This window comes from Solanum dulcamara, chromosome 3 (assembly GCF_947179165.1).
Source record: "Solanum dulcamara chromosome 3, daSolDulc1.2, whole genome shotgun sequence".
NCBI classification, from domain to species: Eukaryota; Viridiplantae; Streptophyta; class Magnoliopsida; order Solanales; family Solanaceae; genus Solanum; species Solanum dulcamara.
In genome coordinates, this window is record NC_077239.1 from 72,703,227 (window position 1) to 72,720,618 (window position 17,392).

Below are 17,392 nucleotides of genomic sequence, written 5' to 3' on the forward strand. Positions count from 1 at the left end.
ATTAATTCAATGTTAATAAATTGAGGATATAATAGGAAAAAAAATTGTCCTTACTTGATTTGTCAAAAATAACAAGTAAAAGCAGAAATCAAATTAAGAAATATTTGCCAAGTAAATCGGGACAGAGGGAGTCTTATGTTTGGTATGATGAAAATCATTTTTATGAAAATATTTTCTTGGAAAGGCTTAGTATTTGTTCAAGTGATTGAACCAGGACAACTTCGAGGCCAGGTTTTCTTAAAGCTTTTCTGATTCATAACAATTATATGTTCATCCACTGACTGAACCTAGACAATTTACTACAACATTAAAGGCCGGTTTTATAGGGTGTATAAAAATAGTGTTGAATATGATCTATTTGTAATGCTGACATTAGTTAAATTGAGATAATTTCTTATGCATTATTTGATTTGGTGTATTAAAATTACATTGAATAATTTCTAAAAAAAATATTTATTTACAAAAATATCTCCCAAAAATATGGTGAAAGGATGTTGAAAAGATTTTGAGGCGTGATTATGTCTTTAATCATACTAATGCATGCATTAAAATGTCTAATACCATGGTTTGTCGTGAATTAGTTATACATACCATAATACTATATAGAGTAGTTAATACACAAAACTAATGCATCCTGCCAGACGACCCCTAAATGTACACTAGTTTATAAATAAAGCTTCAAATGCTATGCTTCCAGCTAATAAACAGACAGTCTCTCTTCTCTGCTGGGAGGGAGCAGAATCAGAGAGTTTTTCCATGGGTCTGGAAGGAAAAATTATCCATGGAGTCGTCGTTACTATAGTGATTGTAGGAACCTCCCTAACCGGGCATACTATCGATGAACCTTCTGTGAACTTTTCATCTCAAATGAGATTTCTGCTCGGCCTGTATTTTTAAATTGGGAAGAGGCAGCAACTTGACTACCACTCCAAGTTGATGGCCAGATCCAAAAGACTTTCTACTTGGTGTATTGCGCGTTGCTTCTCCTGTTGTTTCAATCTACTTGCGACTGATTCTGGATCAAGTCCTTGTGCATCTAATGATTCAGTATATTCAGATCGCACCTCCTTTAACAGTTCGTCCACCTCTCTGACAAAATCTATCCTCAAAAGCATATCGTCAGCTTCCAAAGTTGGTCTTAGAGGACCTTGATGCTAACAAGAAATGCAGAGAGTGTAAGAAAAGCAACTTTAGATGCCTTGACGTAACGAATGAACGCGAACATACCACATATAGATAAGTGAAAGTAAATATCACACAAGTAAAATTAGGTTATGGATCTCACAGATTAATTCTAGGAAGATAAACAGTTTATATCAAGTCAGAAAAGCAATTTGAAAGAGTATAAATATACCGTGTCAATGTCGAAACCTGCAGGTACAAGAATACTAAATGGGTCCTCTCGAGGAAATGTATCAACCATACGTTTTTTACATGCCTTGAGCCATCCTTCATTGTCTAGTCCACCATCATGCATATTCAGAAGATCATTCAGTAGTCTCATGGCAGGAGTTGCTTCCCGCTTCAAAATCTCTGTCTAAATGCAAGGATAAAGGTTAAAGACAAAAGAAAAAAACAACAAAGACAAACAGACAGAGTTGGGTTTTTCTTTTGGGTGGGGTGGGGTGGGGTTGGGGTAGGGGGAATCTATCTATCAACATGCAGATTGCACGAAGCGGGATAAACACAAACACGTGACTGAGTCAGGAAAGGCATGAATAAGAGCCTGAAATGTAAAGAAAACTAAAAAGGAAGGACACGAGTGAGAAATAAAAATAAAATGTAAATCACATCTAGTTGTCAATTTGTCAAAGATCAACAAATGGGTAAGATACTAATCAAAGCAGGATCCGTAAGATGACGGACACCTTATCAAGGTAATAGTTAGCCACAGAAAAGGTACTTTTGGCGGGCAGAGGTATACAACACATATGAGAAGAAAGGAAACTCAGTTGGTTATTATCAAGGTTAAAATTACCAAGTATAATTGAGTTATATGAAAATACAGGGTAAACTAGTCAACGTTTCATTAATTGATACTAAAGAAATATGAGTTTTTGGTCGGGAGCACTTTTACAGAAGCCTAGTTTTCACATACCTCAACTCGCCTGTACAAGAGATCAAGACTTCGAACTGCATCCTTCTCATCCTGGAAAGCACAACAAAGATATCTTACATGCATTAGATTTTTCTTTTGGTCCTTCCCCTAAAGAGTTGATGGTGGGAGCTCACTAAGTTACCACAAATGGACTTTTAGAGGATATTCTATACAAGCACAGAACTTGGAGGCTGCATATTCTTCTATTACACCAAAATATAAAAAAGACTTATTCCCATTTCCGCATTGCCTATGCAACAGTCCATACTAATCAAAGACTGCGCACTGCATATGGAGGACTTTAATTTAAACTCAATAAGATGGAATCCAAAGTAATTGATAGGATTGTCAATCAAGTGATGAACAATGCCTAATATTAATATTGCGTGAAATATCATGCATGTTGCACTTCATCATTTAATTGTTACAGTAAGTCCTCTAAATTTTCTCATTTAAACAAAGACATTTTATTTAAGAAAACCTTGTCTAGATTCAGTTTCAAGCTACTGCCTAGGCATGCTAAATTTTGAAGCAGACGCCCCTTCCCCTTTATGTAATTGAAACCAAAACATCTAAGCTAATGAACTAAAGAACATGCTAAGGTGAATGTGACACTTATACTGACGACCAAAAGGCGAATCCGTCGCACAAACAGGCAAAAGCAAAGGAAATAGAAAAGGGTAGCTGAGTTAGTCATAGAAAGGTAAGATAAGCTGTAAAATGCTTACATCACGCCGAGCAAGATCAAGTCGATTCCATATGATCAATAGAACAAGTTCATCGAGTTCACCTTTTTCTGCAGCTTCCTCAATTTTCTGCACATCAGTATCAAAACAAGATCCATACAAGAAACAATGTCCAATAAGAAAGCTATTACAAAATTGGAATTTTGAAGAAAAAAAATCCCTAGAGCTTTGGTCTAGTTGTAAGAGTGAAACACGTGAAATGTAGTTTAGGCACATGTCACAGGTTCCATGTCATAAAGAAAAGCCTGGTATTTAGGTGGAGAAAGATTGAGTGTCGGGCCCATTATCCACCGATCCGAACCTTGGTAATTTCTCAGTCATCAATTTTTTGGGGGAATAGATAGATAGATTTCATAAGCAAAGGAGTTAATAAGAAGAAGTTTATGAATTCTATGTCACATCCAAGTAGCTAAACTCCGTGTATAATAGATATAAATATTTCACAAGCAAGAAGAGTTCTAAAGGCAAAATTAACAACACGATAGATAACCATAACTCAGGAAAGAGAAAGAAGGGTTGCTGGGGATCAGTTCTGCAACCTACAGAAGGAGAAAATAAAGAGAACTATAGCTCCAAAACTAAACACTTTGACTAATTTTCTCAGGGCCACATAAATCAACAAGATCAATAAATCGATTGTACAGCAATTGACAAAAAAAAATATCCTTAAGAAAAGAGGATTTCTGCTTCTAACTATATTGAAGGGGACATGAGGTAACAAGAAGTAGAAGATAAACTACAGTTTGCATCACATGGAAAGTCTCATACACCTGGAGTATACTATCAATATTCAACCAGAATTAAATAAGAATACACATTAGCAATAAAAGTCATTCACCTCTTCCACTTCTTCAGCTGATCTAATGAAGCTGGCAACCAATTTCTTGGCCTTTATAAGCTCTTCTTCTGGATAATCTTTCAAGCGCAATCCAATTTCACGATATTCGTCTATCTTTTCCTCCTCTTCCTCTTCCTCCTGTTGACGTCGTCTATGCAATTCTTTAGTCTTTTCCCTTTGTTGAGCTTGCCATTCCTAAGAAGAGAAAGCTTCCAACTTTCAGAGCATGCTAACAACATTAACCTTCCCTTTTGCTTATACATTGCTCCCTCTATAACAATTTATACTCCATTACAGTATCACTCCCTCTGTCTCCATTAAGAATGGGAAAACTTTTGAAACTTGTGTTCCAAAATTAGTCTTAGAAAATTTGTGTGGCTATAAAGCATTTCATTTCTGAACAAACTAGAAAGTTGAAAGTTAAATCTGTTTTAAATTTAAAAAGATCGTGAATTTATAATAAATATTACTTCAAGAAACTTGAGAAATCATGACGAAATTCGCACATATATGAGAAGCTTTTGACCCTCGTAACTCTTTCATTCTTTCCCAGGCGGATGGGGTATTATAATTATCTTCTACTCTTTTGCAAGAATCAAAGTAGAAACCAGTAATCCAACCAAAATTATTACGGGAAATCTTAGTAGCTTTGACTGACTACCTGAACTTCCACCTGCCTTGTAAATCCCCTTCCCCTACCCCAATTTTGGGAAAAAATAATCAAAATTATGAAATTCATTGGTCACATATGGGAAAAATATGTTCAAACATCAAAACGAATCAGAGAAAAAAAACATACCCAGAAATAATAACAGGCAAAAAAGAACATACATCATCATAATATTCCTTTGGAAGTCCATAAAGGTCCTTCTCTTCAATCCCCTTGCTTCGCAACGCTAAAAATTTGAAACTTTTACATTCTTTCAATCATTTAACCTCAAAATTGACAGAAAAAAAAAACTGAGAAAAGATTAAAATCGAGGTGTCTGACCTTTGGTGGATGGATATTTGATTGAATTAAAAGCTGACAGAGATGAAGTTGAAGGAAAAGAAAGAGGGAAAACAGTGCATGTTAATCCCAGAGCTATTGACTCCATTTCTTGCTGGCTAATGGGTGTTCCCTAAAACCCCTGGATAAACCCCCTCCATTTTTATACACTCTTTCAATTGCTCTAATTTCTCATATTTTTTCTATATAATTTTTTTTAAAAAAAATAATATATACACACAACATTTAATTACGAAATTAGTAACTAAATAAGATAATTGGTTTATAATTTTTTCTCTTAACAATGAAATTATGCCTAGCGAGGCGTCAATTTTTTAAAAGCACTCGACATAATTTGTGTAATATTATAATGAGTGATAGAATCAAGATTTTTATTACGTATATATAAAATATACGAACTAATTAAAAGGGGTTCAATATTTATTACGTATACATAAAATAAAATTTAACTATGTATAATTAGTATAATTTTCTGGAGAAGGGAATCTGAATGAACCCTAATTCCAAGCTGAATTTACCTCTGATTATCATAAGAAAATGTTCCATAATTTAATTTAATTTTTGTATTGAGGGACCAATATTAAACACCAACACAAAATTGAGACAAAAGTGGAAATGATCCATATGAGTTAGGTGTTAAATTAAGAACCCAACATCCCATTTAGTTCAAAGTATCTAAGTCGTATGAATATAAATAAATAAAATTGAGAGAGTAACAGATGTTTCTCCACTTTGTTATTCCTAATCCCTTTCTTAAATAGCACAAAAATAAAAGTTTAAATAAGGCTCTTCTATAGAGAAATAAGGCAAATCACCACTCATACGTCTGAGACAAAATTGCCAATTAATGAAGGTGAAATAGCAGAGTTCCTTTAGTTTTCAATTATTTGGTTTCTATGCTTAGCTACATGATATATATGTACAAAACCAAAACTTGTACAGAAGCTATATAGTTCCCTTGATGAATCTAAGAGGCTATTGTAGAAAGAAGATTAACCGCAATCAACTCATCTAACAAAGTTCATACCACCTTCTATAATCATTTCAGCAGTGGCGCCCATTGCGCCAATACCACTACTACCCAAAAGAGCCAACGCTAACTCCTCCTCCTTCCACTGTTTCAAACCCATACTAAGACTCTTCAAAACCTCTACATCCACCTCTAGCAACCAGTTTGGTGTGCGTCCCACTATCAACGTGATGAACCCTGTAACATAAGATTTCCAGGTGGCTTTGTTGCAACCGAGGGATATTTTCCCATGTAGAGCACCTGCCAGGAACTCCAAGTGTGCCTCAAGAGTACTTGATCGACGCTTGGCTGCAGGTGATGATGAATCTACACCCCATGCAAATGTTCCAGATATCACTGCAACGTAAGCAAGGGCATAACCACCCAGCATTGCAACTAGCCCTCCCGACATCCCACCACTGGGCTCTGTGCCATGTGCTGATATGAACCAAGATGGCAAAGTTTCTTTAATCAATGATTGGACCAAACCTACACCACCTGTGATCCAAACTAATGAAGCGCCCAGTGATGCTGCAAGCCTTACACGAGTCATTGCTGTAGCAAGAGAAACCTGACCATACCTCATACCATATTTACTTTTCTTGAGTTTGTCCAATTTCTCAGCAGGTACTCCACTACTTGCAATATCTCTAACAGAATGCATCAAAAGGGAAACAACTTCTTCTGTCATAAACACGACATTTGGGACAGCTCTATGAACACGCAAGTAGAGTAAACCAGGGGCAACAGGAGAGATGCCACCAGAAAAATGAGAGCCATAACCATGACCAAGAAGTGCACCTACACCGCCGTTGCTTGCAATAGAAGACGTAGTTAGACCCAGTGTAGCTGCAAAGCACATTCTAAGCAGTTGAACCACAGCATCCCTATTGTGGTGAAACACAGTCCGTGATGCAGAGAAGACAAGAAAGTCACTCCAGCGCTTCACCTTTTGGGCCCATAGAGCAACCATGACAGGCATGCAGGGCCAAGGACAACCCGTAGCCAAGTTACTCAAGGCTGGGCCCATTAAGTTCAGATAGCGGTCAGTTGATCTATCAAGTTTGTATGTAATGGTGAGGCTCACAAGGGCTGCCAGGGGCAATGGAAGGGTAGCTGGAGAATTACCACCTACAAACAAAAAAAGCATAAGCTAGACATGCAGAAAAAGATGAATGAACAATTAAAAACCCTGAACCAGATGTACAGAATGTGTGAATGTTCAGGTCAGTAAGCAAAGCTTTTGAATGCATCAATGGTTGGAGACATGTTATACATGTATGGGAGGTCAAGCTTAGCACCAGAGAGTTTTTTTAGCTGGCATAACTTAGTCCTTTGAAAAGTATGATATCAGAACTCTACTATATCCAACTCGTACATATGACAGCGAGTGAGAGTAGACATATTCACCCTCCCATTGAGAAATCATCACCAGAGATAACTGGTATTATACAGTTGGTGCCAAACCAATATGTTTGAGAAAAAATGTGCTAAACAGAGAAGCAGGAAATAGGTTTCTTGTGCCGCAACTCCGCTGGTCTTATTAAAGCAATCACTTCAACTTAGATAAGTGCTTACCTACGGTGAGACTTGGGACATTCACACCAGTTGCAGCTAAAATTTTCTTTATCTGTTGCTCCACTGTTGCTAAATTTGCAGCTGGGCTTGGCCAATCAGTTCCATTCATAGAAGCAAGCATCCAGATACCCCGTGTCACTTCAGCTGAAAAGTAGCTTACGATTGCTGCCAAAGAAGCTGGGAGAAAATCGGCCAGATCCTTGAGACCTGTGAACGGGAAAATGCATCTGTCAAAATACTAACACATACAATTCATTGACTTAAACAATGAACCAGAGAAATCACAAGTTAAGAAATACTGAAAGTGGAGTTCTGACTATCCATTTTTATTTGTTGTAGCATTGAACAATAAGTCTCTTACATCTGATAATTGGTCTTAAGAGCTACATCTCACTCTCTCTCTCTCTAAACTGTCACCTTCATGCATGCTCGGCTGTCCAGCACATTAAACACTTAACCTAGAAGGCTAGACACTAAGTCAATGGCAATTGCAATTTATATAATCCAGACCAGATTCTCTAACCTGTAGCTAGTTCACGTGGTGACAATCTACCATGAGCACATGCAGTGAGAGCAGCATCAAGCACAAAAGGAACAGCTTCCAGAATATCCCATGCAGGCAGCTTAAGATGGAGAGATACATCTTCATTTCCAGGCCCAGATGAGTTACTGCTTCCAGAAGTAGCTGGTGTCAGGGACTGACCTGTTCTATTTATTTTTCTGAACATGAAGTTCAACAGTGCTTCAACAATCTGATGAACAGGAGTTCCAGGGACAAGTCCTGAGAGAGGTGACGCAATGCATGCTTGATGTTGCCTGTACCAAAGTGTTAATTTTGGAAAAGAATCGAGAAATATGGGTTCTCTAGATAATGGACTTGAAAGTCTAGTCAGCCACTTGATTTTGCTTTGATCTTTCTGCAGATCATCAGAGGATGTAAACTGGGAATTGCGCACCAGTAAAAGGTATTCAGGAGTTAGACGGGCTCCCACTGGAACAGCATCCATAAGATGCTCAAGAGGCGGCTGATCAAACCTCCACAACTTCAGCAAAAGAGTGAATGCATTTGAGAAGACGGCATGTGAAGAAATTTCTTCAGACATTACAATCCATTTCACATTGGGTGCACATGCACCAAAGGCTTCACAAATTGGCATCAATGCACCAGCAAGTTGTGGAACCTGGAAAATGAAATGCCTAAACATTAAGCAAAACGAACAATCCGGTTTTCTCTATCCTAATCTTATGACAGCTGCTGCTCTAGGTACTTTCTTGAAACCTACTTCACACGGTTCTGTAAATCAGTTTACAGATAAGCAATGCCAGCATAACCATTCAGATGTCCATTGTAAAAGTACATTAAAAGATAACCTTAAGATTTAAAGAAAAGACATTTCTCCAAAATTCAGCAACCATTTCAGGCTTTGCATCAAGGCCCTCATAGGTACACAAAATACTACTTTATTTCTGGCTTCCTTTGGCATGGCTAACTAAAGTTTCCAATATGTTGTATAGACTCTTGAGTGCATACGGATATCTTTTCAAAATTTATTTGTGATATCATCAAACTTTCATGATGTGTAGATAAGACGAATTCTTTTTTCAACATTTGTCAATTGTCTTCATCCATGTTGTGGCCATGCAATTGTAAGTTAGTCTATATGCTTTTTTTTACGTGATTTTCAGCCACACAAGCAACATAAATGTCATTAAGGTAATTTTTAATGAGATAGGAGCAGCTGAAGTTCAACGTACCAATCCATGCAAAGAAAAGATCTGAACACAATCAACAGATGACACTCCGATGAGAAGAACATTCAGGAATCGAGCATAACCAATCAAATGGCTTTCAGTTCCCGAATAATTAGCAGGAACAGGAGGTGAAAGCAACCTGGTGATGAACAGAACAGTATGTTCCTGCATCAATGCAGATGAAACACAGGAAATGAGTCTGTTGACACAGAAATAGCAATTTTTGTAACTGTTTTGAACTTGAGAATGACTTCCCTGAAACCAACTTCTAATACAAGTATACTCTATTATCTAATTCTTTTGCAGCTCAAATAAATGTAATGTTCTCTAAATAATTAAGTTAGAGAGTATTTCAGGTAGTGTTCATGGAAAACTATCCCTCTTCTAAAATGAGCCACTTTCCATGGTCACTTCAGGGGATTTCCACTCTCAACTTTTTTCTTTCTTCTCATCACCATCACCTCCACCAGTCGACACTTCATGGTCACCCACCTATACCATTCCGTCTCTTGTTCTACAAGTCATACGAGCCACCAACCAGCGGGCAGCTTCTTGCGTTCTCTAATTCCAGTAGCATACACATCAGATACATTCTTTTTAAGGTCTCACTCAACCAACTGCCAACCATGGAAGGTGGAAATTCTTCATCTCTTGATGCTAATGGGATAGAAAGATGGTACCAAGCTGAGCATCCTCAACCTCCCTCCTTGATTTCATTTTTTCACTTTTCTTATCCATGGTTTAGGGATCGACTGCATATGCCAATGCTGGAGCTTCTAGGCCTTTGTGCACTATTTACACTGTAATTGGTTATGGTTGTGGGTTTAGCTGTGTGATGTAAGTGGTGTTTGGGAACCTGTACCAACTATTAGATGGATTCTTTGGAAACAGAAAAACGGAAAGAAGAAAACAAATATGTTTTTCACAATGGTAAAAAACAAATACAACAACAACATGCCAATAATTTAGACTCTAAAAGGCTTTGAACAAAGAGAGTTTGGAGGTTCAACTACCTCGAATAGTAAAATACACTTGTTTTATCTAGAGAGAAGGGCAAGTATTACCTGTATGTTCCAACCACGAGCAAAAGACGCACCACAGAGAATAGCAGCAGCAGAAATCTTGTCATCATCCGAGCCATTGACTGCAATCTCATATATTTTCTCTATTTCTGCTAAACTTCCATCAAACCCATGAGCTTAATTTCAGTTCCATACCACTGTATAAATTTTGAAAAAGAATATCTGATATACCTGGCTTCAGCAAAGAAAAGGTTTTAACTGAAGACCAGGCAGTAACTACGAAAAATAAGAGAAGAATCTATTTTATGCACAACTGCATTTTCCAATTCATGACTATTTACATGCAATACTCCTTGGAGATATAGATTGATAAAATTGAAAGCCTGAATTATTTATCAACCCTTAAACTGGATCTATTTTCCAATTTATAGCACTTTCAAGAGCTTTTTATAGTAAGATTTTTTTTATGAGATAGGTAAAACTTTTTTCTAGTAAGATAATTCCAGGCAAAACCAAGTATAAGATTAACCCTTCGAAAGAATTTTTTTGCCAGTAGTAAATTCTCCATTATTCTCTTTTCCATTATAGTTGATTTTTCCATCCAATCTTAATCACCCACTCTATCATGTTCTTCCTTCTCTGTTTCGCCCAATTTCTTTTTTCATAAAAAAGATCTTCTTTAAAGCTGGATCACTATCTTCTTTCTACCAACTCAAAATCAGCATATAAAACACATCCCACTGAAATTCCTTTTTAATAAAATCATTTAATTTCGCCATTCTGGTTTATTTCCCATAACCTCTTCTACCATTCCCAAAACTTGAGTATGTTGAGCATTCTTTATAACTTCTAGGTTTATTCTTTAATAATTCTAATTCAAATTCTGATCCACTAAGGCCCGTTTTACAAGCCAGCAAGGATGGAATACTTCATGTTGAAGGTCTAGCTTTCTTTCAATCAGAAAGAATCATTCTGTCAGTAGTTAAATCTGCACCAGTTCTCTTATCTAGATATCTTTTCACGCTCCTCAACATTTTTGAAAAATCCAGCTAGGCAACATGAACCAGTGGCACCATGTAAAATATTACTACTCGAAGCAAGTATCCTCGGTAAAAACTAACTAGGAAATCAGAAACAAGGAAAACTTTCTAATTGACAACTCTGTTGTACCTTGATGCTGGTGTTGATACCAAAGAGCTGACCATTGGAGGAGTTAAGGGAGATCCCTTCATCAATGATGACCAGCCAGGCATTTGACTCGAGACGCTACGAGGAACTTGATTGCATCTACCTTTTACATATCCGGGCCACAAATAAGCAGAGGTGTCCAAAATGTTTCTGGCAATGCAAGCTTCGACAATCAAGTGTCGCAGGTTTCCAACTACAAATTGTTAGAGATTAGCATAAAGACGTACACTAATAGCTTCACATATAGCGCATAGACGAGAAGTAGCAGATGCACCATCGTAGACTAAGTTTTCCAATCATATTATCTGAAAGCGATCAACCATCAAAAAATAAACTAAATGAACATAACGAACAAGACAAAAAATAGGAAAATAACATAAATACCCAACTGAGGAATGCAAAATTGAAAATTTCATCTAGTTACCATTGCATTGATTGGAGATGGGGCACATTTTTAGCAATTTCGTCAAACTCTTTAACAGTGTTATCAAAGGCGAAAAGCGCAAAAAAGCTCTAAGGTCCATTGGAGCTTTAAACGCAAAGCACAAATAAAGTGAGGGCTTTAATGAAAAAAGGCGCAAAGGGAGAAAAAGAAACAAATATATATGTTTAGTCCAAGACCAATAATTATAAACATGAATGAAAAATATATGACCAAAGAAATTGAAAAAAAAGTATGATAAAGTGAAATATTAATTGTTCAGTGTCACTTCTTCAAAAGAGGCTCATTGGCAAGGAAAAGTTTATCTTAGAACCTTGATGACCACACTGAAGCGCACATAAAGCGAGGCGAAGCGCTCAACACGCTTTGAGCCTCGCTTCAAGGCTTAAGCGCGCCTTTGAAAAAACTGCTCTTTAATGTTGTCGAAGTAACAGCATAATGCAAGTTAAACCACATGGGACAACTAATACAAGGTCAGGCGCACTAAAGTTTCTTGAAATTCAATAAAGAGAATAACTCACCGCAACTGACAGGCAGGTCGTTCAAGCTCATTCCCTCAAAATAGCCACTCCCAACACTTATACCTGAAAGGAACATCATTGCTTTTGCGGCAGCTAGATTTGCCAATGGAGCAGCAGGCAATGGTGGGGTCAACAAGCCTTCATAGTCAACAAGTTGCTGAAGGCTAAATACCAAGTCTTGGCGACATTTTCTGGATGACTCTTTCCTTTGATTGGTAGAGCTGCAATCCATTTCCTCCTCTTCAAGAAGATTCACTATTGCTAGTGGCGTAATCGACAACAACAGACATAAGCAAGTATCCAGGCGAGGTACTGGCCCCTCACTTGAATCCCTTTCCTGAATTGACCAAAAGTGGTTAGAAGATTCTACAATGAAACCAAAAGCATAAAGTCACACTCTTAGCAAGATTGTTAAATCGTAGGTTTAGTTTTTCCAATAAACTGAGTCCATCATCCTGCTCCCCCACCCCCACAAATCACAATAGTGACACACAGGCATCATACAACCTTTTATAGAAAGAAACTGAATAGTTCAACAGCAAAGCAACCCTAAGTTTAGCTTTAGCTAATACATTGGTTGACTTTCCAGCATTTCAGAACTTGAAACCATTACTTCCCAGCAATATCACATTGAAAAGAATAGTTTTTTTCTATAATTTTGCTAATAAGATAATACAGCCTGAATTCAACTTGACAAGGGATGGAAGGAATTTCATCATGAATGCTTACTCTATTTTTTTTTATTTTTTTGGACAAGGTAATAGACTCTGTAATCTGTATATAAATCATCAGCATAAAGTGCTGAAAGCTAAAATTACATCATTGAATCTACATCCAAAAGAGTAAAAACAATAGACTAACACTAAATCCTATCTCATCTTACAAGGATCCTAGGATGTCTACTATAGAAACTGGGTCATCTATATACTGTGAGTTGCACCAATAATGAACGCTTACTCTATTAACAAGCCTTAGGGATGCAATCCATAATCCAAGAAAAGTGTCCTGCCAAGTTGAAGAGTTAACTGCCTGCAGAGCCTTCACTAAACCTGCAATACAACTCCACTTTAGCAATGTCATTTAGAGCAGGTCATTATACACAATAACTTAAGGATTGTACTATGTATACCGCTCAGTGTTTCAGCAGCACTTGTAACCGCTACTTGTGACCCGTCCATGATATCTTCTAGAAAGAGATCAATGGGAAGCCAGAGCACTGATGGACTAGCACCATGACACTGATCTGCAGAAGATACAAGCGAACCAGATGCCACTACAGCATGAAACCTTTTATGTGAGCTTGTTTTGCATTTTCTAGAGAGGACTACACGATTATCAGATGTTAACTGCACCAAAGCCTCCGGAGATATATTTTTAGAGTTTCTTAAAGCTGATGAGTTTGACACGAGAAGTCTTAAATTCTGGGTGAAGGACTCCCAATGCATGGGCCTAACGAAGAAAGAAAAATTGAACAATGAATCACTGCCATATCAATTTAGTCTAGTAAAACTAAAACTTATTAATTGCTTAAAAACAGCAAAAGAAGGCAACAATAACATGCAAACTTGAGTAAGGGTACTATCACTATTAACAAGAGCAGCAGTTGAGGGAATAAAAGTATATGTTCTTACATGTTCGTGCGTGCCAAATAAAGGATTGCAGAAGTCACTTTATCTCGAAAAAGTTCACCAATTATTTCAATAGCCATAACTGTGTTCGATTTAGATAATACTTCATGTTTTTCTGTTCTCCCCCCAGCAAAACCATCATGATTATTCAATCCCATATCTTGAGATGTTATAGGCCACCTAGACTTCTTTTCCACAGTCAGTTCCAGCAATCCCTCATCATCAAGGGATGCATCAAGTAACTCCCATACAATTGTAAAAACAAATTCAACCACAATTAGACCACTTTCAGACCCCTGAAGTCCAAATATCTGGGAAAGCTGTAATGTATCATTTATAGCTTCCATGATCCTGCAATTGCATTCACATTTGTTAACTGTTGATACTGAATTAATTGACTGCATTTGCATTAGTTCAAACAAAGTTTGCAAATCTGAGTCAATATACTTTTCATTCATATAGATATCTTATTATCTCCGGGTTAATAAAAAAACAAGAAAAATTCTAGGAGCATAACATGAGAAAAATAACTATAAGTCCACAGAGGTCCACTTATATCATTTTTCACAAGAACAAGGATCATCTGAACATTACAAGACAGAATTGAAAGAATCCTCATCTTGAAAATCGGTGCTCCAGAAGCAAAAATTGAAAATATATAAACAAAAGAAATTAGTGGAAAAAGAAAAACCCTACCAAGTCTCAACAGAGTAAAGACTACAGAAGAAAGATATTTTGGAATTAGACTCTCAACCAATATTTTCCTGAAAGAACATGATACTTTGGGCTCTGAGACGGTCAAAAAAGATTGGAACGTTATCAACTGAAGCTGCCGATTTGATTAGGTGGACAAAGTGTCCAAGGAAGGCCAATAACCTAATTTATCATTAACACAAAAGTAAATAAGTGTAGGCTTTCCTTTTTCACTGCCAATTACCTTTCCACCTTCTCTGAACTCACCATCTTACCAAGAAATCTAAATAAATTAATAAATGAATTCCCATCCTGCTGTAGCCTATGGTGTCAACACAAATGTTGCATCGCATCAATGTTTTTCAGAGCTAAGATTAAACTTAATAATATGAACAAACAAAATGCTTGTAATGAGATAAAACTGAACAGAGGATACAAGAAACGAGGCGTACTTTTGATAATTTGGACCATTAATCAGAGATGGTAATGAGAAGGCGTATATTTTTAACAGTTCCATATAAAGCCTGTATGCCAATGGATAGCTCCTTCGAGTCGGAATCACTCTGCAAAGGGAAAATGGAAGGGTAAGTGTGAACAAAAAAGACTAACAATTCATTAACCAATGACCACACCTCAATCCCAATTCCCAAACTAGTTGGGAGTTGGCTATGCAAATTTTCTATATCCATCCCCTTCTATAACAGCCAATCTCATTTTTTTGTAAGTGAAAATCCTTTGTTTATAGCTTCAAAACTCGGTAGGTAACAGGCTCACCCCTCTACCTTCTCCACTTAAATACGATAATTGGTGACAACTAACAAAATTCAAACTTGTGACGTGAGTCTACCAAAGCCCTATGGGCTACATGAGCCAAACTCATTAATATTATACACATAACGAAAGACTAACAACAATAAAATGCCTTTCTTAAATTGTATGACCATCCCAACTAAACATTGTTACGAATGGTATTCATTGATTTAATTACATCCCAAAATTCCTCTACATGGAGGCTCATTCTTTTCTATTTGGACAAACTCGTGGAAATACTTGTATTAATCAATGAGTAGTTGTTAGTTGTTGTAGTCATTGTTCCTTTTTTTTTCTCAAAATGATTTGGCATGCTTTCCTTTATCTACTTTGATATGCTTTCTATTTTAGCCAAAGGTCTACCGAAAACAATCTCTCCACCTCCCAAGGTGGTGGTAAGGTCTGGTACACTCTGACCTCCCAAGACCATGTTAATGAGTAATTGTTAACTTTTAACTTTAGGAAGTATGTTGCATAGCTACCATCTCATCTTAAAGCTTAATAAACTTAAAGAGTTGAACATTACTATATAATCATTTTAAAAATAAATATCCGTACCAATTCTGCTGTATTCAGGTGTCATTTCATTCCACAATTAAACAAAAGGAAAAAAAAAGACTAAAATTGAGATAAAAATCAAAACGGGAGAGAAAACAAAGACCTGTTTGAAAGAAGAGCTAGAACGAACATAGGAGGAACAATCCGAAGCGCCAAAGCTTTGTCAAGGAACTTCCAAGCAATAGGAACATTATTACCCCAACAAATATGAGAAACGAGAAGGTTAGCAACGTCGGTGGAAGGCATGGAGATTCCGGCAGAGTTAAGTGTGGAAGAAAGTTGCATGGCCCACATTAATGGGTCACTGCCTCTCAGCTGAGCCAACTTAGTGAGTTCAATCACTCCGTCCCATAGAGTTGATTGTTGTCCGGCCACCATAGCCATGGAGGATTTCAACGGTCACCGGAGAAACTTAGGGTTTTAAGCTAGATCTGAAGAATTCTCATATGAATAGAAGAAGTAATAAGAGTTCAAAATTTGTAGTGAAAGGAGTTTTTTCAAAGTGTGCCTCTTTCGTTCTCTGTTGGGAGGAAGATTTGGGAAATTGGGAAATATAAATACAAGCTTAGTCAGTTTTGGAGGCTTTTTTTGTTTTTTTATTGGAAAAAAAATAAGAGCCCGTTTGGATTGGTCAACCAACTTAAAGCCTCTTTTCAGTTTTTGAACGTATTTGACTAATGCTAACTTTAAGCCCGAAAGTTCTTAAAGTCACGCAAAAATGAAAAGTTAGGATTCCTAACTTCTTTTTTTAAGTGCTTAAAGTCATTTTCTTTGACCATGAAAATTACTTTTATATCCCTTATATTTTAATTAAATTTCCAAACTACCTTTTTTATTATTTTAACCCTAAAATTCACATAAAAGTTATTTTTTTTAAGTCCATCCAAACGGGCTCTAATTGTACCCAAACTATTTACCGGCAGTTATCTCCTTAATTCATGGAACACTATTTAGTTAATCTTAATATCATTAGAGTATATATAACCGTGTTTCAATAAAAAAACTATTTAATTACTATTTGATAGCATCAAATTATGAGTCTGTTTGGATGGGCTTTAAGTTAGTCAAACCAACTTATAAGCCCCTTTTTAGCTTTTGGACTTGTTTGCCTAATGCTAACTTTAAGCCATAAAGTTTTTAAAGTCAGTCAAAAATAAAAAGTTATGATTTCTAACTTTTTTTTTCTAAGTGCTTAAAGCCATTTTGTTTGACCATGAAAATTACTTTTATATCCCTTATATTTTAACTAAATTCTCAAATGCCCTTTTTATTCTTTTAACCCTAAATTTCAAACACTTATTTTCAACATAAGCACTTTTATCCAAACACTCAACTGCTTATTTATAAAAATAACTTTCAGCACTTTAAAGTTCTAAAAACTCTTCATATATAAAAGTTACTTTTTTTAATCTCATCCAAACGGGTTATATATATATATATATATATATATATATATATATATATATATATATATATATATATATATATATATCGTCATAA

The 17,392-nt window shown here is 36.4% G+C and overlaps 2 protein-coding genes across 3 annotated transcripts; both read right to left on the reverse strand.

The window, feature by feature from the left end:
* Nucleotides 1–690: 690 nt before the first annotated feature.
* LOC129882851 (protein PALE CRESS, chloroplastic) lies at nt 691–4,854 on the reverse strand. Of its 2 annotated transcripts, XM_055957335.1 has the most exons (7): nt 4,674–4,854; nt 4,514–4,578; nt 3,683–3,877; nt 2,827–2,913; nt 2,099–2,149; nt 1,355–1,537; nt 691–1,154 (listed from the first exon to the last, which is right to left on the reverse strand). In XM_055957335.1, the coding sequence occupies exons 1-7, from the start codon at nt 4,777–4,779 to the stop codon at nt 921–923; spliced, it is 921 nt and encodes a 306-aa protein (XP_055813310.1). In that variant the 5' UTR covers nt 4,780–4,854; the 3' UTR covers nt 691–920. The 2 variants fall into 2 exon arrangements, with proteins under 2 accessions (XP_055813310.1, XP_055813311.1); XM_055957336.1 differs by lacking the exon at nt 4,674–4,854 and having other exon boundaries at nt 4,482–4,580.
* A 685-nt stretch (nt 4,855–5,539) lies between these two features.
* LOC129882852 (mediator of RNA polymerase II transcription subunit 33A-like) lies at nt 5,540–16,412 on the reverse strand. Its single transcript, XM_055957337.1, has 12 exons — nt 15,996–16,412; nt 14,977–15,087; nt 13,835–14,182; nt 13,333–13,652; nt 13,161–13,252; nt 12,204–12,540; nt 11,223–11,433; nt 10,095–10,209; nt 9,034–9,195; nt 7,802–8,459; nt 7,279–7,485; nt 5,540–6,831 (listed from the first exon to the last, which is right to left on the reverse strand). The coding sequence occupies exons 1-12, from the start codon at nt 16,274–16,276 to the stop codon at nt 5,699–5,701; spliced, it is 3,975 nt and encodes a 1,324-aa protein (XP_055813312.1). The 5' UTR covers nt 16,277–16,412; the 3' UTR covers nt 5,540–5,698.
* Nucleotides 16,413–17,392: the final 980 nt, after the last annotated feature.